The sequence below is a fragment of the Lactuca serriola genome, chromosome 8 (assembly GCF_051521515.1).
Source record: "Lactuca serriola cultivar US96UC23 chromosome 8, Lser_US96UC23_V15, whole genome shotgun sequence".
Classification (NCBI taxonomy): domain Eukaryota; kingdom Viridiplantae; phylum Streptophyta; class Magnoliopsida; order Asterales; family Asteraceae; genus Lactuca; species Lactuca serriola.
The window spans coordinates 152,105,349-152,122,423 of NC_136415.1; the positions used below are offsets into that span (position 1 = coordinate 152,105,349).

General features: G+C 34.0%; 1 protein-coding gene across 1 annotated transcript; it reads left to right on the plus strand.

Annotated features, from left to right (window-relative positions):
* Positions 1 to 1,063: 1,063 nt before the first annotated feature.
* Positions 1,064 to 3,018, plus strand: LOC145067509 (uncharacterized). Its single transcript, XM_079014635.1, has 3 exons — positions 1,064 to 1,749; positions 1,829 to 2,255; positions 2,339 to 3,018. The coding sequence occupies exons 1-3, from the start codon at positions 1,064 to 1,066 to the stop codon at positions 2,807 to 2,809; spliced, it is 1,584 nt and encodes a 527-aa protein (XP_078870761.1). The 3' UTR covers positions 2,810 to 3,018.
* The last annotated feature ends 14,057 nt before the right edge of the window (positions 3,019 to 17,075 follow it).

Sequence of the window (17,075 nt, forward strand, 5' to 3'; positions counted from 1 at the left end):
TTTATTATATATAATTATGGTTCATTAGTTTTAAAACCACTTATTATTGTTAATAAATGAAAGAAAACTTTTAAAAGACACTTATTATTATAATTAAAATGTTATACATATACTAAAATATAAAACGATAAGATAGACAATTTGCATTTTAAAAGAGACTTACATGAATAGAATGGATAATATTGCATATCCATGATTTTTAATTAATTTTTACTTTAAAGCAACACAAACATACAAGCATATATACATTAACTAGGCGAATGTCCACGCGTTGCGCAGAAACATCTATATTGTTGAAATATTTACAAATATATGTTTTCTTAAATATAACAATAATGTTTTTGTTAAATTTAATATAATAATTCGTATACTAAACTGATACAATATATTGATTATTTTGAATTATATGATAATATATACATCTATTATAACTGGATAATCTCAATCGTTTGAATGACTTCTACCCGCAAGTTACATATGAATAAAATTAAATATAATATATGGTTGAATGTTATATATAGTTGTTGTTATTGATAATTAATTTTTTAAAATTTATTTGCTTAATGTTTTAATTTCTATCATTATAATTATTTAAACATCAAACATTGTGTTTTGATTTTAAAGATAACAATATATTCATTTATATAGAATCATTTTTAACTATTATTATTGCAATTTATATTAAGCTACTTATTTGCCAACTTTTAACAATTATAAAATATCTTTGGGTAATATTTTAGTTAAATGGGTAAATGGCACAAAAAACACTCTTTTTACACAAAAATTCGATTTTGACACTGTGTTTTTTTTGTGTCAATTTTGACACTGTGTTATTAATTTTTTACTAAATGTAACCATATGACCTACTAGAGTCGGTTAACCGGTTACCTGCCCCTAATACGTCTTCGTGGCATCGTCCATGTCACCCCTTTTCCCCTAACTTAACATGTCATCCCCCTCATCCCCTCATTTATTATCCTACGCAAAAAAGGAGAAAAAGTTTCTACCCTCATTAACTAGGGTTTCTACCGTCTATAAGTTCGAAGAAAGGTGAAAGCTTACCATGAGGAACCCACGACGTAATATAAGGAAAGCACAACCGTTCGATGAAATGGAAAAGGGACCATATTACGACTCTAATTTTGAAGAAAGTGAATTAGAGTCGGAATCAGAGAGTGAATCAGAAAGGGCATTTGTTGTCGATGCAGAATTGGGTGACTATGATGCAAATGAACACACTGCTTTTCCACAGTTCAGGGTACCTTTTGATGCCTTTCTTTATGATTTCTGCAATGTTCCTGTTTATAATAAGAGGGAAAATGTTGATGATGAAGTCATTAGAGAAGAAGGTCATTCTGATAATGAAATTGAAGATGACGAGGATGAGATTGATCAAAAACCAACCAAATATAGTGTTCATGACCCTTCTGTTCACTGGAAGAAAATGAAACCACATTTTGGTGAAAAGTATGCTAATCAGACTAAGTTAAGGTTCTGCCTGACTAACTATGTAGTTCACAATGGTTATCCAATTAAGGTCACCAAATCTTCTAGTACAAGGCTTCAAGCAAAATGTGGTTTAGACAATAAAGGCAAGAGATGTACCTTCAAGCTGTGGGCATCCTCGATGAACAAAGAGAAATCATTTCAAATTAAGGGACTTAATAATAACCATACTTGTGTTAGGGAGTACAAGCATGCCATATTGGTTAATCCTGACTGGATAGCCAAACAGTTCTTGAAAAAACTGTGTGTTAGACCAAAAATGAAAGCCAGGGAGATGAAAGAAGAAATTTTTATGCATTGTGTCTAAGGGGCAATGCTATAGGGTTAAGAGGAAAGCACAAGAGATTTTAACTGGAAAGTTATCAGAGCATTATGCTCGTATATGGGAATATGGAGGAGAGATCATCATATCAAATCCTGGTAGTACAGCAAAGGTTGGAGTTGATATCAAAGAAGATGGTAGCAGTGTTTTTAAAAGATTCTATGTATGTTTTAAGGCTATAAAGGATGGGTGGATTAGGGGTTGCAGAAGAGTCATTGGACTAGATGGTTGTTTTCTAAAAGGGCAATGTAAAGGGGAGTTACTCACTGCAATAGGTAGGGATGGGAACAACCAGGTATATCCAATAGCCTGGGCTGTGGTTGATGTTGAAAACAAGGACAACTGGGAGTGGTTTATTAAGTTGCTTGTGAAAGACCTTGGCTTAGAGTTAGGTGAAGGGTTGACAGTTATTTCTGATCAACATAAGGTATGCTTACTTATTTTTGTTTGTTTACTCTTTTATATATGGTTAGTCTTTTTTGTATCTTAATTTTTTTTGTATGAATGTAGGGCTTAGTAGAGGCTGTAAAGGAGAATTTACCATTAGTTGAGCATAGGCAGTGTGCCAAACATGTGTATGTCAACTTTAAAAAGGTGTACAATGGGTTTGACTACAAGAGACATTTTTGGGCAGCTTCAATGTCAACCACAAAGTCATCTTTTCTTGAGACAATGGAGGAACTCAAAGAAATGAATGGGGGTGCTTATGACCATCTCATGGTAAGGAACCCAGAGAGTTGGAGCAGAGCATTTTATAAGGAAGGTAGAGCATGTGAAGCAGTAGAAAATGGTATATCAAAGAGCTTCAATTCAGTAATTTTGGAGGCAAGGACTAAGCCACTACTTACTATGTTGGAGGAGCTCATAATGTATGTTATGAAGAGGTTTTATAGGATGTCTACAATACACTTAACATGGAGGGGAGATGTATGCCCTACAATATTGACAAAGTTGGATGACTGGTGTATAGATATGAGGTAACATTATTGACTAAAATTATTCAGTATTCATTAAGATTATTCACTAACATGTATTGCATGAATTACAGGTTGTGGAGTGTTGTAGCTAGTGACACAAATGTATTTGAAGTAAGACTAGGATTTGAGTCTTTTCAGGTGGACTTAGGAGAACAATTTTGCACTTTTAGATTATGGGAAATATCTGGGATTCCATGTATCCATGCATGTGCAGCTATGAACCACACACAACAACAACCTGAAACATTTATCAACTTATGGTTTTCTAAAGAAAAGTTTGCAGAGACTTACAAAGGAAATATCAGGCCTCTAAATGGTAGTAGAATGTGGGCTAGGACACCATATACCAAGCCACTGCCACCACCTGCAAGGAGGATGCCGAGAAGACCTAAAACCAGAAGAAGGAAACATGTCACAGAGAAGGATGGAGAGTACAGGAAGTTAAAGTCTGTTGGAGGTACAAAGATATGCCAGAACTGTTGGGAGGAAGGGCATAACAAAAGAACCTGCAAGAATCCAACTAAGCCCCAACCTCAACAGGAAAAGAAAAGAAAGGGTAGGCCAGTGACTAGGGATGTGGCAATGAAAAAAACAACAGCATTCACAAGTCAAAAGATTCAACACACTCAGGAAATGGATGGGCAAATGGATGGACTGGCAAGGTGTAACAGTCAAAAAAAGGTAAGCTTTATGATTTTCAAAGTCAAATCTTTAGTGTCTACTATTGTTAACACAATTACTGTTTTATTAACAGGGTAAAGCAAAGGCATCTCAATCTGTTAAAGGGATACATGAAGGTAGTAGCAAGTATTTTGAAGATGAAGGGCTGCAAGGTGTTATATTGGTACAGGATTTGAAGGTGGATGCACATGCTGCAGAGTTGCTTGCATCAGGATACTCAAAGGATGAGGTGTATCATCTACTATATGAACAAGATTTAGATGTTGAAGTTTTGGCTGAAGTTCCACCTGTTCTTGAAACTGTGCATGAAGAAGTTCCACATGTTGAAGTTGTGGCTGAAGTTGACATTGTACCAAAAACAGAGGATGAAGGCATTGTTGAGACACCACCATCCCAAAGGTTGATGAGAACAAGGAGGCCTTCAGAGAGAATTACTAAAATTCAGACTGGAATGAAGGTTGTTGGAAAGAAGGTTGTTGGACCAGGTCGAAGTAGGTTTGACCCTGTTTCTTTGGAGTAGATTAGGGTGCAGAAGGTTAGGGGTTGATGGGCTTGGTTTGTGTTATCCTTTTTTGTATTATGTAATGGACCCTTAAGTAATCCCGTTGACTGTAATTATCTTTTGTATATGGTATACCCAAACATTACTACCCCTTTTGTAAATGGGATGGGTAAATATTGCCAAAATGATCAATTATCTTTTGTAAATGTTATCCTTGTTATGGTGTTTTTTGTTACATAAGTAAAGGGTATTGTTGGTATAGTGTTTAAGGTCAAGCATTATTATCTTTTATAATCCCAACTGTTACATAAAGTAAGGGTATTTAGGTCCTTTCTTTTTTGCTTACTGGTTTGTTCAATAAGTAAAGGGTAGTTTGGTCCACTTCTAACATATACCATCATACTTCCATAAGTAAAGGGTATTTAGGTCCACTTCAAACATATACCATCCTTTCTTTTTTGCTTACTGGTTTGTTCAATAAGTAAAGGGTAGTTTGGTCCACTTCCAACATATACCATCCTTTCTTTTTTGCTTACTGGTTTGTTCAATAAGTGAAGGGTAGTTTGGTCCACTTCCAACATATACCACCATAATTCCATAAGTAAAGGGTAGTTTGGTTCACTAGCATCAGACTTCCAATTCACAATCACAAACATATACACTTCACCATATATATCAATATTGGTCAACATTGGAACATACAAACTTAAAGGTAGTACATCAATACATCCAGACACAAAAATGGCCAACATTGGAACTTAATTGGCATTAATTCATACCGAAAGACCTACCACAACCTCTTCCTACTTAACCCTTGTACACCATCCACATCAAAATCCCTACCATGACTACCAAAATAACAAGCAAACCAATCACAACCCTAACAAGATCCGTCAAACTTATTTCATCATGATGAGGGTTCCCTTTTCCCTGTGCAGTGCTTTTTTTCTTCTTTGCCATAACTTCAAACAGAAGTTCCTTATACCATGGACTTACTTCACCGTCATACCATTCAAAGTAGCCACGGTCTTCAACTTCATCGGGCCAGTACCTGCACCCAAAGTATCTTCTTCCAGGATTCTTCTCACTCGTTGATATCTTCAAGGGGGCAATTACTCCACAGTAGCACGTCCTAGAGGGACCATTGTTTGACTTGTTTACCCCACTTGTTGATCCAGCTGATCGAGACGAAGACACCATTGTACAATTCTCGTGAATAACTGAGATGAAAAAGTGAAGATCGATCTAGGGTTCTAAAGGGTTGAAGCCGTTAGGGATCATTTATAAAGGCTCAACTGCCATGTAGGATCTTACGTGTATGCCACATAAGCAAATGGCCCACTCAGCAATATTCAAACCGGGTTACCTGAAGGCAACCAGTGATATGGTTACATTTAGTAAAAAATTAATAACACAGTGTCAAAATTGACACAAAAAAAAACACAGTGTCAAAATCAAATTTCGGTGTAAAAATAGTGTTTTTTGTGACATTTACCCTAGTTAAATTGAGATTACATTTTAGTTTTTACATTTATCACTACAATTTATCACTTTTAACTATTTACAAAATATTCTTTGATTTTGTAAGTGGACCTGAAATTTATATTTAAGTTGACACTGTAATGTTATATTTAAATTAACATTTTAAATAGTTTGCCTAAACTGTTCAAAACTTGTAGCTTTAAACTGGTAATGGTTTACATACAACAACATTTTAAATCTAATAAATTGAGTATAATATGTTAAAAGTTAAAGACATCACTTTATAAGTAGAAGTAAATATATTATTTTAAAATTGAAATTTAGTTTATTTATGATTACACTTTAGGTTTGATATGTATTTAACCTTATTAACCAACTTATAATCATTATTAGAAAGACACTACAATTTATCACTTTTAACTATTTACAAAATATTTATTGAGTTGTTTAAGTTAAACTAAAATTTATATTTAATTTCACCGTACAATGTTATATTTAAATTAACAATTCAAGTATTTTATACAAGTTGTTCCAAAATTGTATCTTTAAAATGATAATAGTTTACATCCAACAATATATTAAAACTAATAAATTAAGTATAATATGTTAAAAGTTAAAAAAACATAACTTTATAAATAGAAGTAAAGATATTATTTTAATTTTGAAATTTAGTTTATATATAATTACACTTTATGTTTGATATTTATTTAACGTTATTAACCAACATATAAATATTATTAGAAAAAAATTGAAAAGTCATAGGAGTTTTAAATGAATGTGGTGAAAGAAAAAATGTTTCCTTTATAAGTATATATAGATATAGATATAGATAAATATAGATATAGACATAGATAGATATAGATAGATTAATTAAATATTATCTATATCACTTTCGATAACATATGATCGATAACATTAATATATCTAATTTACATTAAAGTTTCAACCACAACATACAATGATTGTCTTAAAAGAATACTTAAACCAAGAAAAATATATAAAAAAAATAGTATACAACAAATTTACAAATTAAAAACTTTAACATAATAATATGGCTCGAAAAATGATCCAAAGCCCTCAAACAAACACAAAACCTTTAAACTTATTTTCTTTATAAAATTTGTATGTGATTTGTATTTGTGTGTCTACTAAAAAATAATGTCATTTTTATAGTAGATTATCCATTAATTGTTTATTAAACATATTACATAAGTTATAAAACCTTTATGATATGTGATTAATTACTTTGAAAGTGAAAATGTGTGGGGGTTTCAAATGCATGAGGTGCTTAGAAAGGGAATGCCGATTTGAACACGAAGAACAACAATGATAATCTCAACAACAAAAGAAAGGGGAGGCCGATCCGAGAAGATGGACACAAAAAGAAGAAGTTGAGTTAGCAAAGGCATAGGTCGATATATCCAAAGATGGTGGCACGGGAATGGGTCAAAATCGTAATCAATTTTGGTTACATATCATAGAGCGGATTTTTAAGGAAATGGGTCGAGATCCAAATTATTTTAAAACCCTCGACCAATGTAAGTCAAAATGAATTCTTATGAACAAACTCACATTGGAATGGAAACACAAACATTGAAAAGCAATAGGCTAGCGGAGAAAATGAAGTGAGTTTGTTGAAAAAAACACATGTTACATTCTAAGATAATATGCTAAAGCCTTTCAAGTTTATTCATGTGCGAGAAGTTATCAAAAGAAGCATTAGGTAGAGGGAACGTACAACACATGGAGAAATTGCTAATCTGCCAAAAAGAAGTCGAACATCTTCATATTCAAGCTCACAACAAGTCTCATCGGATGGTCACGTAGGCATTAATCTTAATGATGATAATGACAACATCGAAGAAAAACGCCCACCTCCTCCTCCAATGGGAAGGGACAAAACAAAAGCTTGGGCAAAAGGAAAATGGAAAGCGACATCTTCAAATTCGTCGGTCGGAACCAAGCGGTCAACTAAATTTGAGGAAATTATGACACAAATACCACAATTGAATTCAACTTCGGAGAGACATGGCTGAAACCGTGTGACTCATAGAATATTCGTTGTTAATACAATATGTGAGACACCTCAAACCCGAAGATCAAGAGACAGCTAAAGCGGCGAAACAGTCGATTCGAGAAAAATATAAGCCAAACCGCAAATGAAATTTCAATGTTTGTTTTTTATTTTTAAATGTAATTTTTAATTTCATATTATTCTTTATTTTGTAGGATTTCTAAAATGTAATTTTTAGTTTTGTGCTATTTTTAATTTTAGTATGTTTTTTATAAAAGTTCTTATTTTTTATGAAATAAAAAAAAACCTCAAATTATTTACCATACTTTAATCTGTAGGTGAAATTGTAAAAGTAAAAATTGATGTAGTGTCTACATAACATATTTTTATCATTGGTAAAAAAGTCACCACACTCCTTAACCAAACAAACAAAATGTAAAATGTTTTTTTCTTTGTTTAACCAAACACACAAAATGTAAAATGTTTTTTTTTTGTTTTTTTTTTTCATACTTAACAACAAAACAATATAAAATATATTCTTATTCGTAGTTTCTTTAATCCATATGAAACCGGGCCGTTGTAATGGGCTGCTTGAGGAGGGGACTTGACCGGTTAAATGAAAAGTACGTGCAAACCCTAAAATTTCCTTCAAATACCTGCAGTCGCCTCTTCGACATTTTCATCATCAACCTGCTCATTATCATAGGTAAACCTCTAATTGTATCTTACCAGGTCTGTAATTGAATACTGTAGATCAAAATTTTACGATTTGTTCGAAAGCAAGTCAGCTTCTTGGTTGGATTTTGGTTTTAACGATCCAGTCAGATAAATTTACTCAAACTTGCGATATTTAATCTCAACCAGTATCACTCGCCTGATTCTGATTACTGATTTTTCAGGCCCTTATATTACTGGTATATTCTTTATCATTCTTATTATGGCAAAATACATTGATTTATAAAAGCAAACGCACTCTGTCCCTAAACTCCTGTAGGAAATGTTTTGAGGCAATTTCTTCGTTTGCGATAGTTAAATGTTTTCCAGTTTATATTGTCTGTATGATCTCCATGGTCAATCTGGACCACAACTGGATTACAGAAATTAACCATGAGTTTTATAAACAGACTTGGTTTCTGATACTAGTTTCAAAATGCTGTTTTATTTGTTCTTCAATGCTTTTGTTTTCAATGGCTGTTTACCGAAATATGTTTTGTCGGAGGTGATAACCGGAGAGTTATGAATCTCACTGGCACTTTCAAACTCAAGAAAAACAACTAGTTTAGATTTTCTGTTATTTAAATTTAAATGTAATAAATCTATTTAATTTAGGGTAAAGTTCAAGTTTAACCGTTGAAAAATTATTTAACTTGTTGTGATAAGATTATGTATCGATGCAATGTTGTCATGTTGACTAGACGTCAGCCTTGTTATGTAGTCGTAAGACCCCAAACTAAAAACCATCCGTAAATTAGTTTATTTAAAATTGATATCTTTTTGGGTCTTTTTCTCATAAACTGGCTCTTTGAATTTTAAAATTCCAATTTGTAACTGATAATAGCTTTTTCCACCAGTTACTTTTATGTCAGGCTTTTTGTGAATTGTATTTAGAATTTTCTATCATCTATGAAGTATTGTCAATGGAGACATACACAATAGCTATAGCAGTTTAGAAGTCGTGAGTAGATAGATGATTATCATCTTGAACTTTTAGATGTTGGAACTGGTAGCAAGAATTTTAAACACTATTATATTGAAACCAAACACACTGGATCCGTTTTGAATCTAAAACAAGAATTTTCAACAAATACAACAAGGTTATATTTTGGCTTTTGTTCCAATCTATAAAAATGAAGGGTCATAACATCTACTCACCATGACAATAGCTTATAGTTTGTGACAAGTTGTAGGTATGATTCATGGTGAACGAAAGTGAGAGTGTAAAAAAATAAGAAAAGTCGGTTATTAATAGAAGGTCGATAACTGTACCAATGTTTCAGTGAAAAACTTGTATGCGGTTGGCCATTTTTTTATCCGGATCATATGACCTTGCAAAGGTTCCAAACGACTTTGCAATGTTTTGGGACAAGGATGCTCTACAAGGGGGTGATTAGTTGTCCAAATGACTTTTTAATGGGTAAACTTTGAGTATGCTCCAAAACTACTAAAAGAATGATACGGAAAAACACCTTAAAAATAAGTATATCAAAAGTTAAACTTATAGTTAATTATTTATAATCATCTTTTTTTTTTAAAATAAAAAGCAATGTAATTTCAATCAATAAAAATGCTTTAAAAACATAGTCATTTTTTTTAAAAAAAGCAATGTAATTTCAATCAATAAAAATATTTTAAAAACATGTAGGGTATTTAAATTATAAAATGAGATGTTTTTTTAATTTTTTTAAGTAATGAACAATTATTTGAAGTTGATTTCGAAGTATATTTGCTAAAGAACATCAACTACTAAGCATATTTTACATTGTTACGTCGTAGCATTTAACATTTTATCTCATAAATTTAATGTTTTAAAAAGCTCGTTATGGCTCCGTCATGGAGCATCATGTCTCTAAGACTTACACATGCCGCCAAGTTTTATCAAAACGCCGCTTTAACTTGTACCGGAAGCAGAACCAAACCAGCATCGGTAGAACCGATTGTTTTAATTTCTCGAGGACCGGTTCCAACATTGAAGACACGAAAAGAACCGATAGAACAGGCGGTCCGGTTCGGTTCCTATTTTCCACCAAGTTCGGTTCTCGGTCCGGTTTCGGTTCTGGTCGGGTCGGTTCTGATGCTCATCCCTAATTGAGATCATAAGTCAATATTTGAGGATAGCACAATACTTTACAGGAGACAATGTTGCCAAGTCCATCTATAGGGATAACTAGAAGAAAATCTTAAAACATGTTAGTGCACACGTAAACTGCTAAGGTCATTGTTTGAAAGCTTATTACGAAGAGAAACCAATGCATAAGCATAATCAGAATCCATACCATATATGTCTTTATCCCGTAAGATGTGGTTTTGCAATACTCAAGGTTGGGTCCTTGAGGCAATAATATATGTGGTAGCGTTTACTGCCGGGTATAACTCCAACCCACAAAACCTAATGGGTAGAAAAGCAATTCACCACAGTAAGTCGCCAAAATAAAGGCCACCACAAACCACAATGTCCCCAATGGCCCCGTGCAACCCATCGTTAAAGAGCACCACCGACTCCTCCATGTGAACGGGTTGATATGTCCTTAGCCCAAAGAAAAGTTTAGCAATACCCATATAAGACCGAAGCAGAAGGAGCTCACTATGGGGTCAGACAATTGTGGAAGAAGGCACATCAAATTCATAATATTTTCGACTCTCTTTATGACTAAGCTGTTAATTAAGCTAGCATCTCTACTAACATCTACCCTAATAAGTTTCACCCCCAATGACCGACTCACGATGTCAACTAGGAATAGCCCCTCACGCAGCTTCCTACCATCACCTGAGGGCCAAAAGAGCTCAATTTTCTTGATATTCAACCGAAGACCCAATTTTGGGCCAATCTCCTTGATGATGTCCAACTCTTTGGCCACCTCATCCGAATCTCCAATAAGTTTGCCATCATTAAGGCACCATGCATGGAGAAGGAGTTTACAATTGTCTCTAATATTTTGTAAGAGTGTGTGCAACACAAGGGCAAAGAGAAGTGATCCCAATGGGACTCCTTGCTGAACCCCTGTAGTGGACCAAATATGTGTGTCTCGTAGATATAACCTTGTTGGTTGACTATATAAGATTTCTACCCACAAGGATATAGAAAGGCACCTCAATCTGACCTCATGAAGTACTGTGCATATGTTGACAAGGTTAAAGGCATTGGAGAAGTCCATGGTAAGACTGGAAAGAGACCCGTCATTATGACGCTCTTCAACACCCTGTTGGAGCTATGTAATACAACCTTAGCGCCACCCGACACCCCGACCTGGAAATCATTGGGATAGTTGGTCATTTCTTTACCAACACCTTTCATAGCCAACTTTAAAACCATCGTATCCATATAGTGATGGGTTTTATGCAAAACAAACAAAACTTAAACTACCAAGTCTGCATGCAACCCTAATAAAGATCTATGTTTTCTCTGTTGAATCTATAACTATGAACATCAAAACAAGAACCCTAGGAACTCTAGTGTATTTTCGAAAATCACATATAAATTAGGGTTTACATACCTTTTAGTTATTGTAGTAAATAACTAATCAAAAACCTTTTTGAAAAACTCTTGGAAGCAAGAACCACAAATGTCGTGTCTCTGATGGTTCACACCCAAAATAGCAAGAGGAAAACTATAGAGATGAGAAGAGAGCTAATATTTCGTCCAAGGATCTTAGAGGGAAGGCATTGATGAAATATGGGGCTAGGGTGGCCTTTATATAGCTGAGGTAGCTTGGTGCTAAAGTTAAGGTTTAAGGAGGCAACCTTAATCCCTTTGCTTGGTGACCAAACAACCCATTCCCTTTATCCAAGGGGATTGGACAAAATTCCTTGGGCTTGCCCAAGTGATTTTCGTCCACCTCATCCAATGAGGTCCATGGGCTCCTTTTCTCAATTTTCAATAAATAAGCATACAGACCCTGCACTTTTAATTAATCCAATTAATCTTAAAATTAATTCCAATTAATTTATGATTAATGATTAATTAAATAATACTATTTCTAATTAATATATTATTCTCATAATATATTAACCAAGGTTGTAAAAATCGTTCGACGGTAGCTCGGCGGTCGACTGACGATAAACGATTAATCGGACTAGGCGGAGATTAATCGGGAACCCTTAATTATTAATAAAATTATTTAAAAAATTAATATTCCCTAAAAAACTAAGTATTTGACATTTTAAAATTTTAAAAATTCGAAAATTTTATTATAATATTTTAAAATTTGAAAGCTTAAAATTTTGAAAATTTAAAATTTTGGTGTAATATTTGAAAATTAAACTTTTTTGAATTTTTTTTTTAAAAATTTCCGCCTATGACCGCCGAGACCGTCAAGGGCCGCCAAGGCCGACTTTGACTGATTTTGACCGATTTCCGCCAAGCACTCTAATCGTAATCGGTTCAAGGCTGTCAAACGATTAATCGCCGATTAATCGGCCGCCAAGGCTGATTTCTGCAACAATGATATTAACAAACTAGTTATATTGATTTCCAATTAATTTATTAACGATGTAATAAATTAATGAATCAGTCTCTTTCTAAAAGTTATCATATTCAATTGCTAGGTTTGAGGGCGATCCAAAAGGACCATGCTACTATTAATTCAAGTATATACCAATTATAGTTATGAGCTTAGACACCAATCTAATAGTCTCCCATTTAGATAAGTCTATAACTACTATTGCTAGTAAAACTTGCAAACTGATTAACAAATTGTAGCTTCCAAAAGCTGTTGTTGAACTTTGACACAGTTAGTTATGTGTCCTAAAATAAGTGATCAAATATTCCTCCGTTCTATAAGCTATCGCACGAACATGAGACAATGATTATAGTCAATCTCATTGTCTAAGATTTTGTTTCCCGATTTTTGATTTGCGATAATGACATAAGATTTCTAATAGAACACATCAATTTAGTCTTGGCTAGGCCTAACACTTATAAGTCAACACCAAATCACCGAGGGGCCCAAATATATCGCTTTTCCCGTTAGGAAAAAATGAACGAATAAACTTTGACTTATATGCTTGCACTATTTACTCATCAAATCATGCATAACAAATTTATAACATCAAGTTACTGATACATTTATGTATTATGAATCTACAACCGACTTGTAAACAACAACTCATATATCTCCATTTCAATAATATAAGATATTATCGTCTCAAAATTACTCGTGATAAAATCCATGAAGTAATTCTATGAGTGTGGGTATATCCAATACTTAAAATCCCCATTACTAAGTACCCATGAACATTATAGCAAAACTATTTCTATGTCTAATCCTCATAGACAATCTACAATTCAATTCATGACAATCTTAATTCGCTACTTACTTCCAAAAGTACGAGCAAATGTGGAATTTCGAATAATCAAATTATTCAGGAAGTAAAACTTGCAAAGTGAAACACAATAATAACCTAATTAACTATGGTCTCAAAAGTATTGAATACAAATAAAACTCTTGTTATTTAATCACCATATTAATTAAGAATTGATTTATTATATAATGTTTTGAGTAATCGACTAATCACTTGAATTAAACATCAACCATGCCATGTTATGGACATGTATACTATGTTTCTCTATGGTGATTTCTTTGTGAACAGATCAACTAGACACTATTCTAATGATGCTCATTTCACAATTCCAAATTCTTATCACTACAAAAATGTGCTAGAATTCCAACTTTACATGCATTATCATTCTGTAATGTTGAGGCGTCAAAGTTAGAGACACTTAGCTGATGACATTACAAAATGTTCCACTGGAACTCTATACTAAAAAAAATTCCATGGAATGAAGTCTCAAATTCAAGATACACTCCTTGAACACCTTCCTTGCATTAAAGTTTCTAACTCAAATGTAGATTTTAATCATCAACTCGTTTTATGATCATTAATTTTGTAACGCCCGTAGATCAGGGCTATTCAATTTAGAGACGACAAGCATCAAAAAAGACTTTTTGATAGAAGATTATTTTGAATGAATAAGAATTCTGGATATTTAAAGAATACCGAAATTCGAGTTATAACGAAGAAGTTATGACATGTCAAAGTTTCGCGACAAAACCGGCACGACACAACGCGGCGTAAATAGTGAATTTACCATAGATCGATATTTGGCCTTAGCGATCTAAACGAAAGTCGTAGAATACGTTAAACTGAGAGCATGCATAAAATGAACGTCCAAATCTGACTTTGTATGAGGAAGTTATGATTTTTCTAAGTTTCAGCTTAGCAGTATGCAGCCCGAAGTTCGAATATGAGATCGAGTGGTTTCTAGTCAAAACAATCTAAACGAGAATCAAAGATCTCATTAATAATAGTTTAACAGTAAAAAGATAGACGAAAACGAACATCAGATGAAGAAGTTATGATTTAGTAGCAGACTTTTCCTGTCCCGGCCTACTAAAAAAAATATAATAAAAATAAAATCAAAAATAGCCGACGGGGTCTAAACGAGAGTTGTAGAGCATAATCTCACCTACGCGTGGATATAAAGAACGTCGAAAACGAAGCTCGTATGCGAAAGATATGAATTTCTGAAGTTCGGGGCACGAACCCCAACCCTGTGTCAGCATTCACGACGTGAACAGTTGGTTCACGACGTGAATTAGTGATGTGACCATTCTGAGCGTGGCAGAACCAAGTTGCGGCTACGCACCTGATGACATCCAAGGTCACGACGTGAAATGATGGTTCACGACGTGAAAACTGAATTTTCAACCCTATAAATTGAAACCGAAGGCAGCCGGTTTTGGTTGCTAATTTCTCAACCTTTCTCATACTATACTCATCTTTAAGCCTTCTTTTAACCCCCCGAAGCTCCAATACCATCCCCATTACCCGAAGCGAGTCCCGACGCTCCAAAGATTCCGAGAAACAGAGTTGTCGAGCCGAAGCTCTGCCCGCGAGAAGCCCGGTGTGTGAAGATATCCGGGTTTCACCAGAGAATTACTACTCGAAGAGTCGTAGTGCTGTCCGAGCATCGTCTAATCAAGTGAGTGTGTAGTTACTTTCTTCTAACACATAAATATGAAGTATTTGCTATGAAATACTTGCTATGTGTTTATATATTGTTGTTTATTTGAGATGAGTATGGAATGGATGTTTTATATAGTTTTTAAATGAGTTAAACTGTATATGTATTTTAAATTAACAAATATGTTGGGTAGAACATGGGTAGATGCTGTCGATAAACGAGAGAAAAACTTTGGTAACAATAGATTAAGGCATAGTTAATTGTCCCTAGTCTGAGAGTATGGATTGGGCATAGTTTTAGATCCGGAAGTATGGATCAGATCAAGAGGTTAGTTTTAGATTCGTGAGTATGGATCAGATCAAGAGGTTGGTTTTAGATCCGGGAGTATGGATCAAATCAACAGGTTAGTTTTAGATCCATGAGTAGGGATCAGGTAAAGTGGAAAATTTTAGATACGAGAGTTTAGATCACGTCGTTGTGAAGATCGATAGGGTGGGATAAGGGTTGTTCTTATATGGTGAAATTGTAAAAGTAATGATGATAGGTCCCGATGTTTAAGATGATCTAGTCATCCGAGACAACGACTATAGGATATACTAAATAGTCCATTGGAACGTTAATAGGTTCGTAGCCTGTAGGTGTTTTTGTACTCTGTGTTCATTAGGTAATTGGGCTCACCAGGTATTTTTGTACTCTGTGTTTATTAGGTGATTGGGTTCACTAGGTATTTTTGTACTCTGTGTTCATTAGGTGATTGGGTTCACCAGGTGTTTTTGTACACTGTGTTCATTAGGTGATTGGGTTCACCAGGTGCTTTTGGACTCTGTGTTCATTAGGAGATCGTATTCATAGAGAAAAATTGGACTCTATGTTCATTAGGTATTTTTGAACTCAATGTGTTCATTAAGTATTTTTGAACTCAATGTGTTCATTAGGTATTTTTGAACTCTATATGTTCACTTGGTATTTTTGAACTCAATGTGTTCATTAGGTATTTTTGAACTTGAGGTGTTCACTTGGTGTTGTTGAACTGAGTGTGTTCACTAGGTATTTTAGAACTAAGTGTTCACCGAATGTTTTGAATTATGTGTTCACCAGATGTATGAACTACGGGCAACAATAAACTTCGTGCCAATTCCTTAGGATGATCATTAGGAATAAATGAACGAGGAATAGTTGATTCTTAGGGTAGATCCTTAAGAGTAAAGAAGATAATGGGGATGGGTAACTGGGTTGATTGTTTGATGAATGATTATAATAATTATATTATTGTGGGTTGAAAACTCTATATGCTCACCAGGTTTCCTAACCTAACTACTCAGTTTATTTATATCACATGTGTTGATATGAAGTCACATTACACTGAGAGATTAAGGGGATATAAATCACTAGTGATAATGAATATAAGTTCTATTTATGCTTATGTTTATGTATTGACCAGGACATCCCAACTGTTTTAAAATGAATAAATTGCATTTCTTTGGAAATGCTTTGATAAAGAAATTATCATGTTTTCTAGGAGCAAATTCCAAAACACTTTTAATCAGAGGATTACTCTGATTTTATAAAACAAAGCATAAACAAATCTGTCTTTTTTGGCCGTGCAATTGGGGATGTCACAAAATTTAACCAATAATCATCCTAATCTAAAACATGTCACTATGGTCCTTCCAAATAATACCATACTTCCAATTGTCTACAAGCAACCGATCTTTTGGTATAACCTCAGAATGTTCTTAACAGTTGTTCAACAACTTTAGTCACACAAAGTTCTAGTCCTTTTCCCTCTCAATTCCCAAGGCATCTAGGAAAATAAGAACAAATGAATATTATAGCATATGCAATCGATCCTATATCCGAAGTATATGAGACTTGATTCACAATGTCTTACATAAAGACCCGAGTCTTGC

Bases quoted from the DNA above. Each gene is read 5' to 3' on its own strand.
- LOC145067509 (XM_079014635.1), top strand. From the start codon at position 1,064: ATGAGGAACCCACGACGTAATATAAGGAAAGCACAACCGTTCGATGAA. The intron at 1,750-1,828 runs GTGTGTTAGACC...GCAATGCTATAG, and splicing joins AAACAGTTCTTGAAAAAACT to GGTTAAGAGGAAAGCACAAG. The intron at 2,256-2,338 runs GTATGCTTACTT...GTATGAATGTAG, and splicing joins TTATTTCTGATCAACATAAG to GGCTTAGTAGAGGCTGTAAA.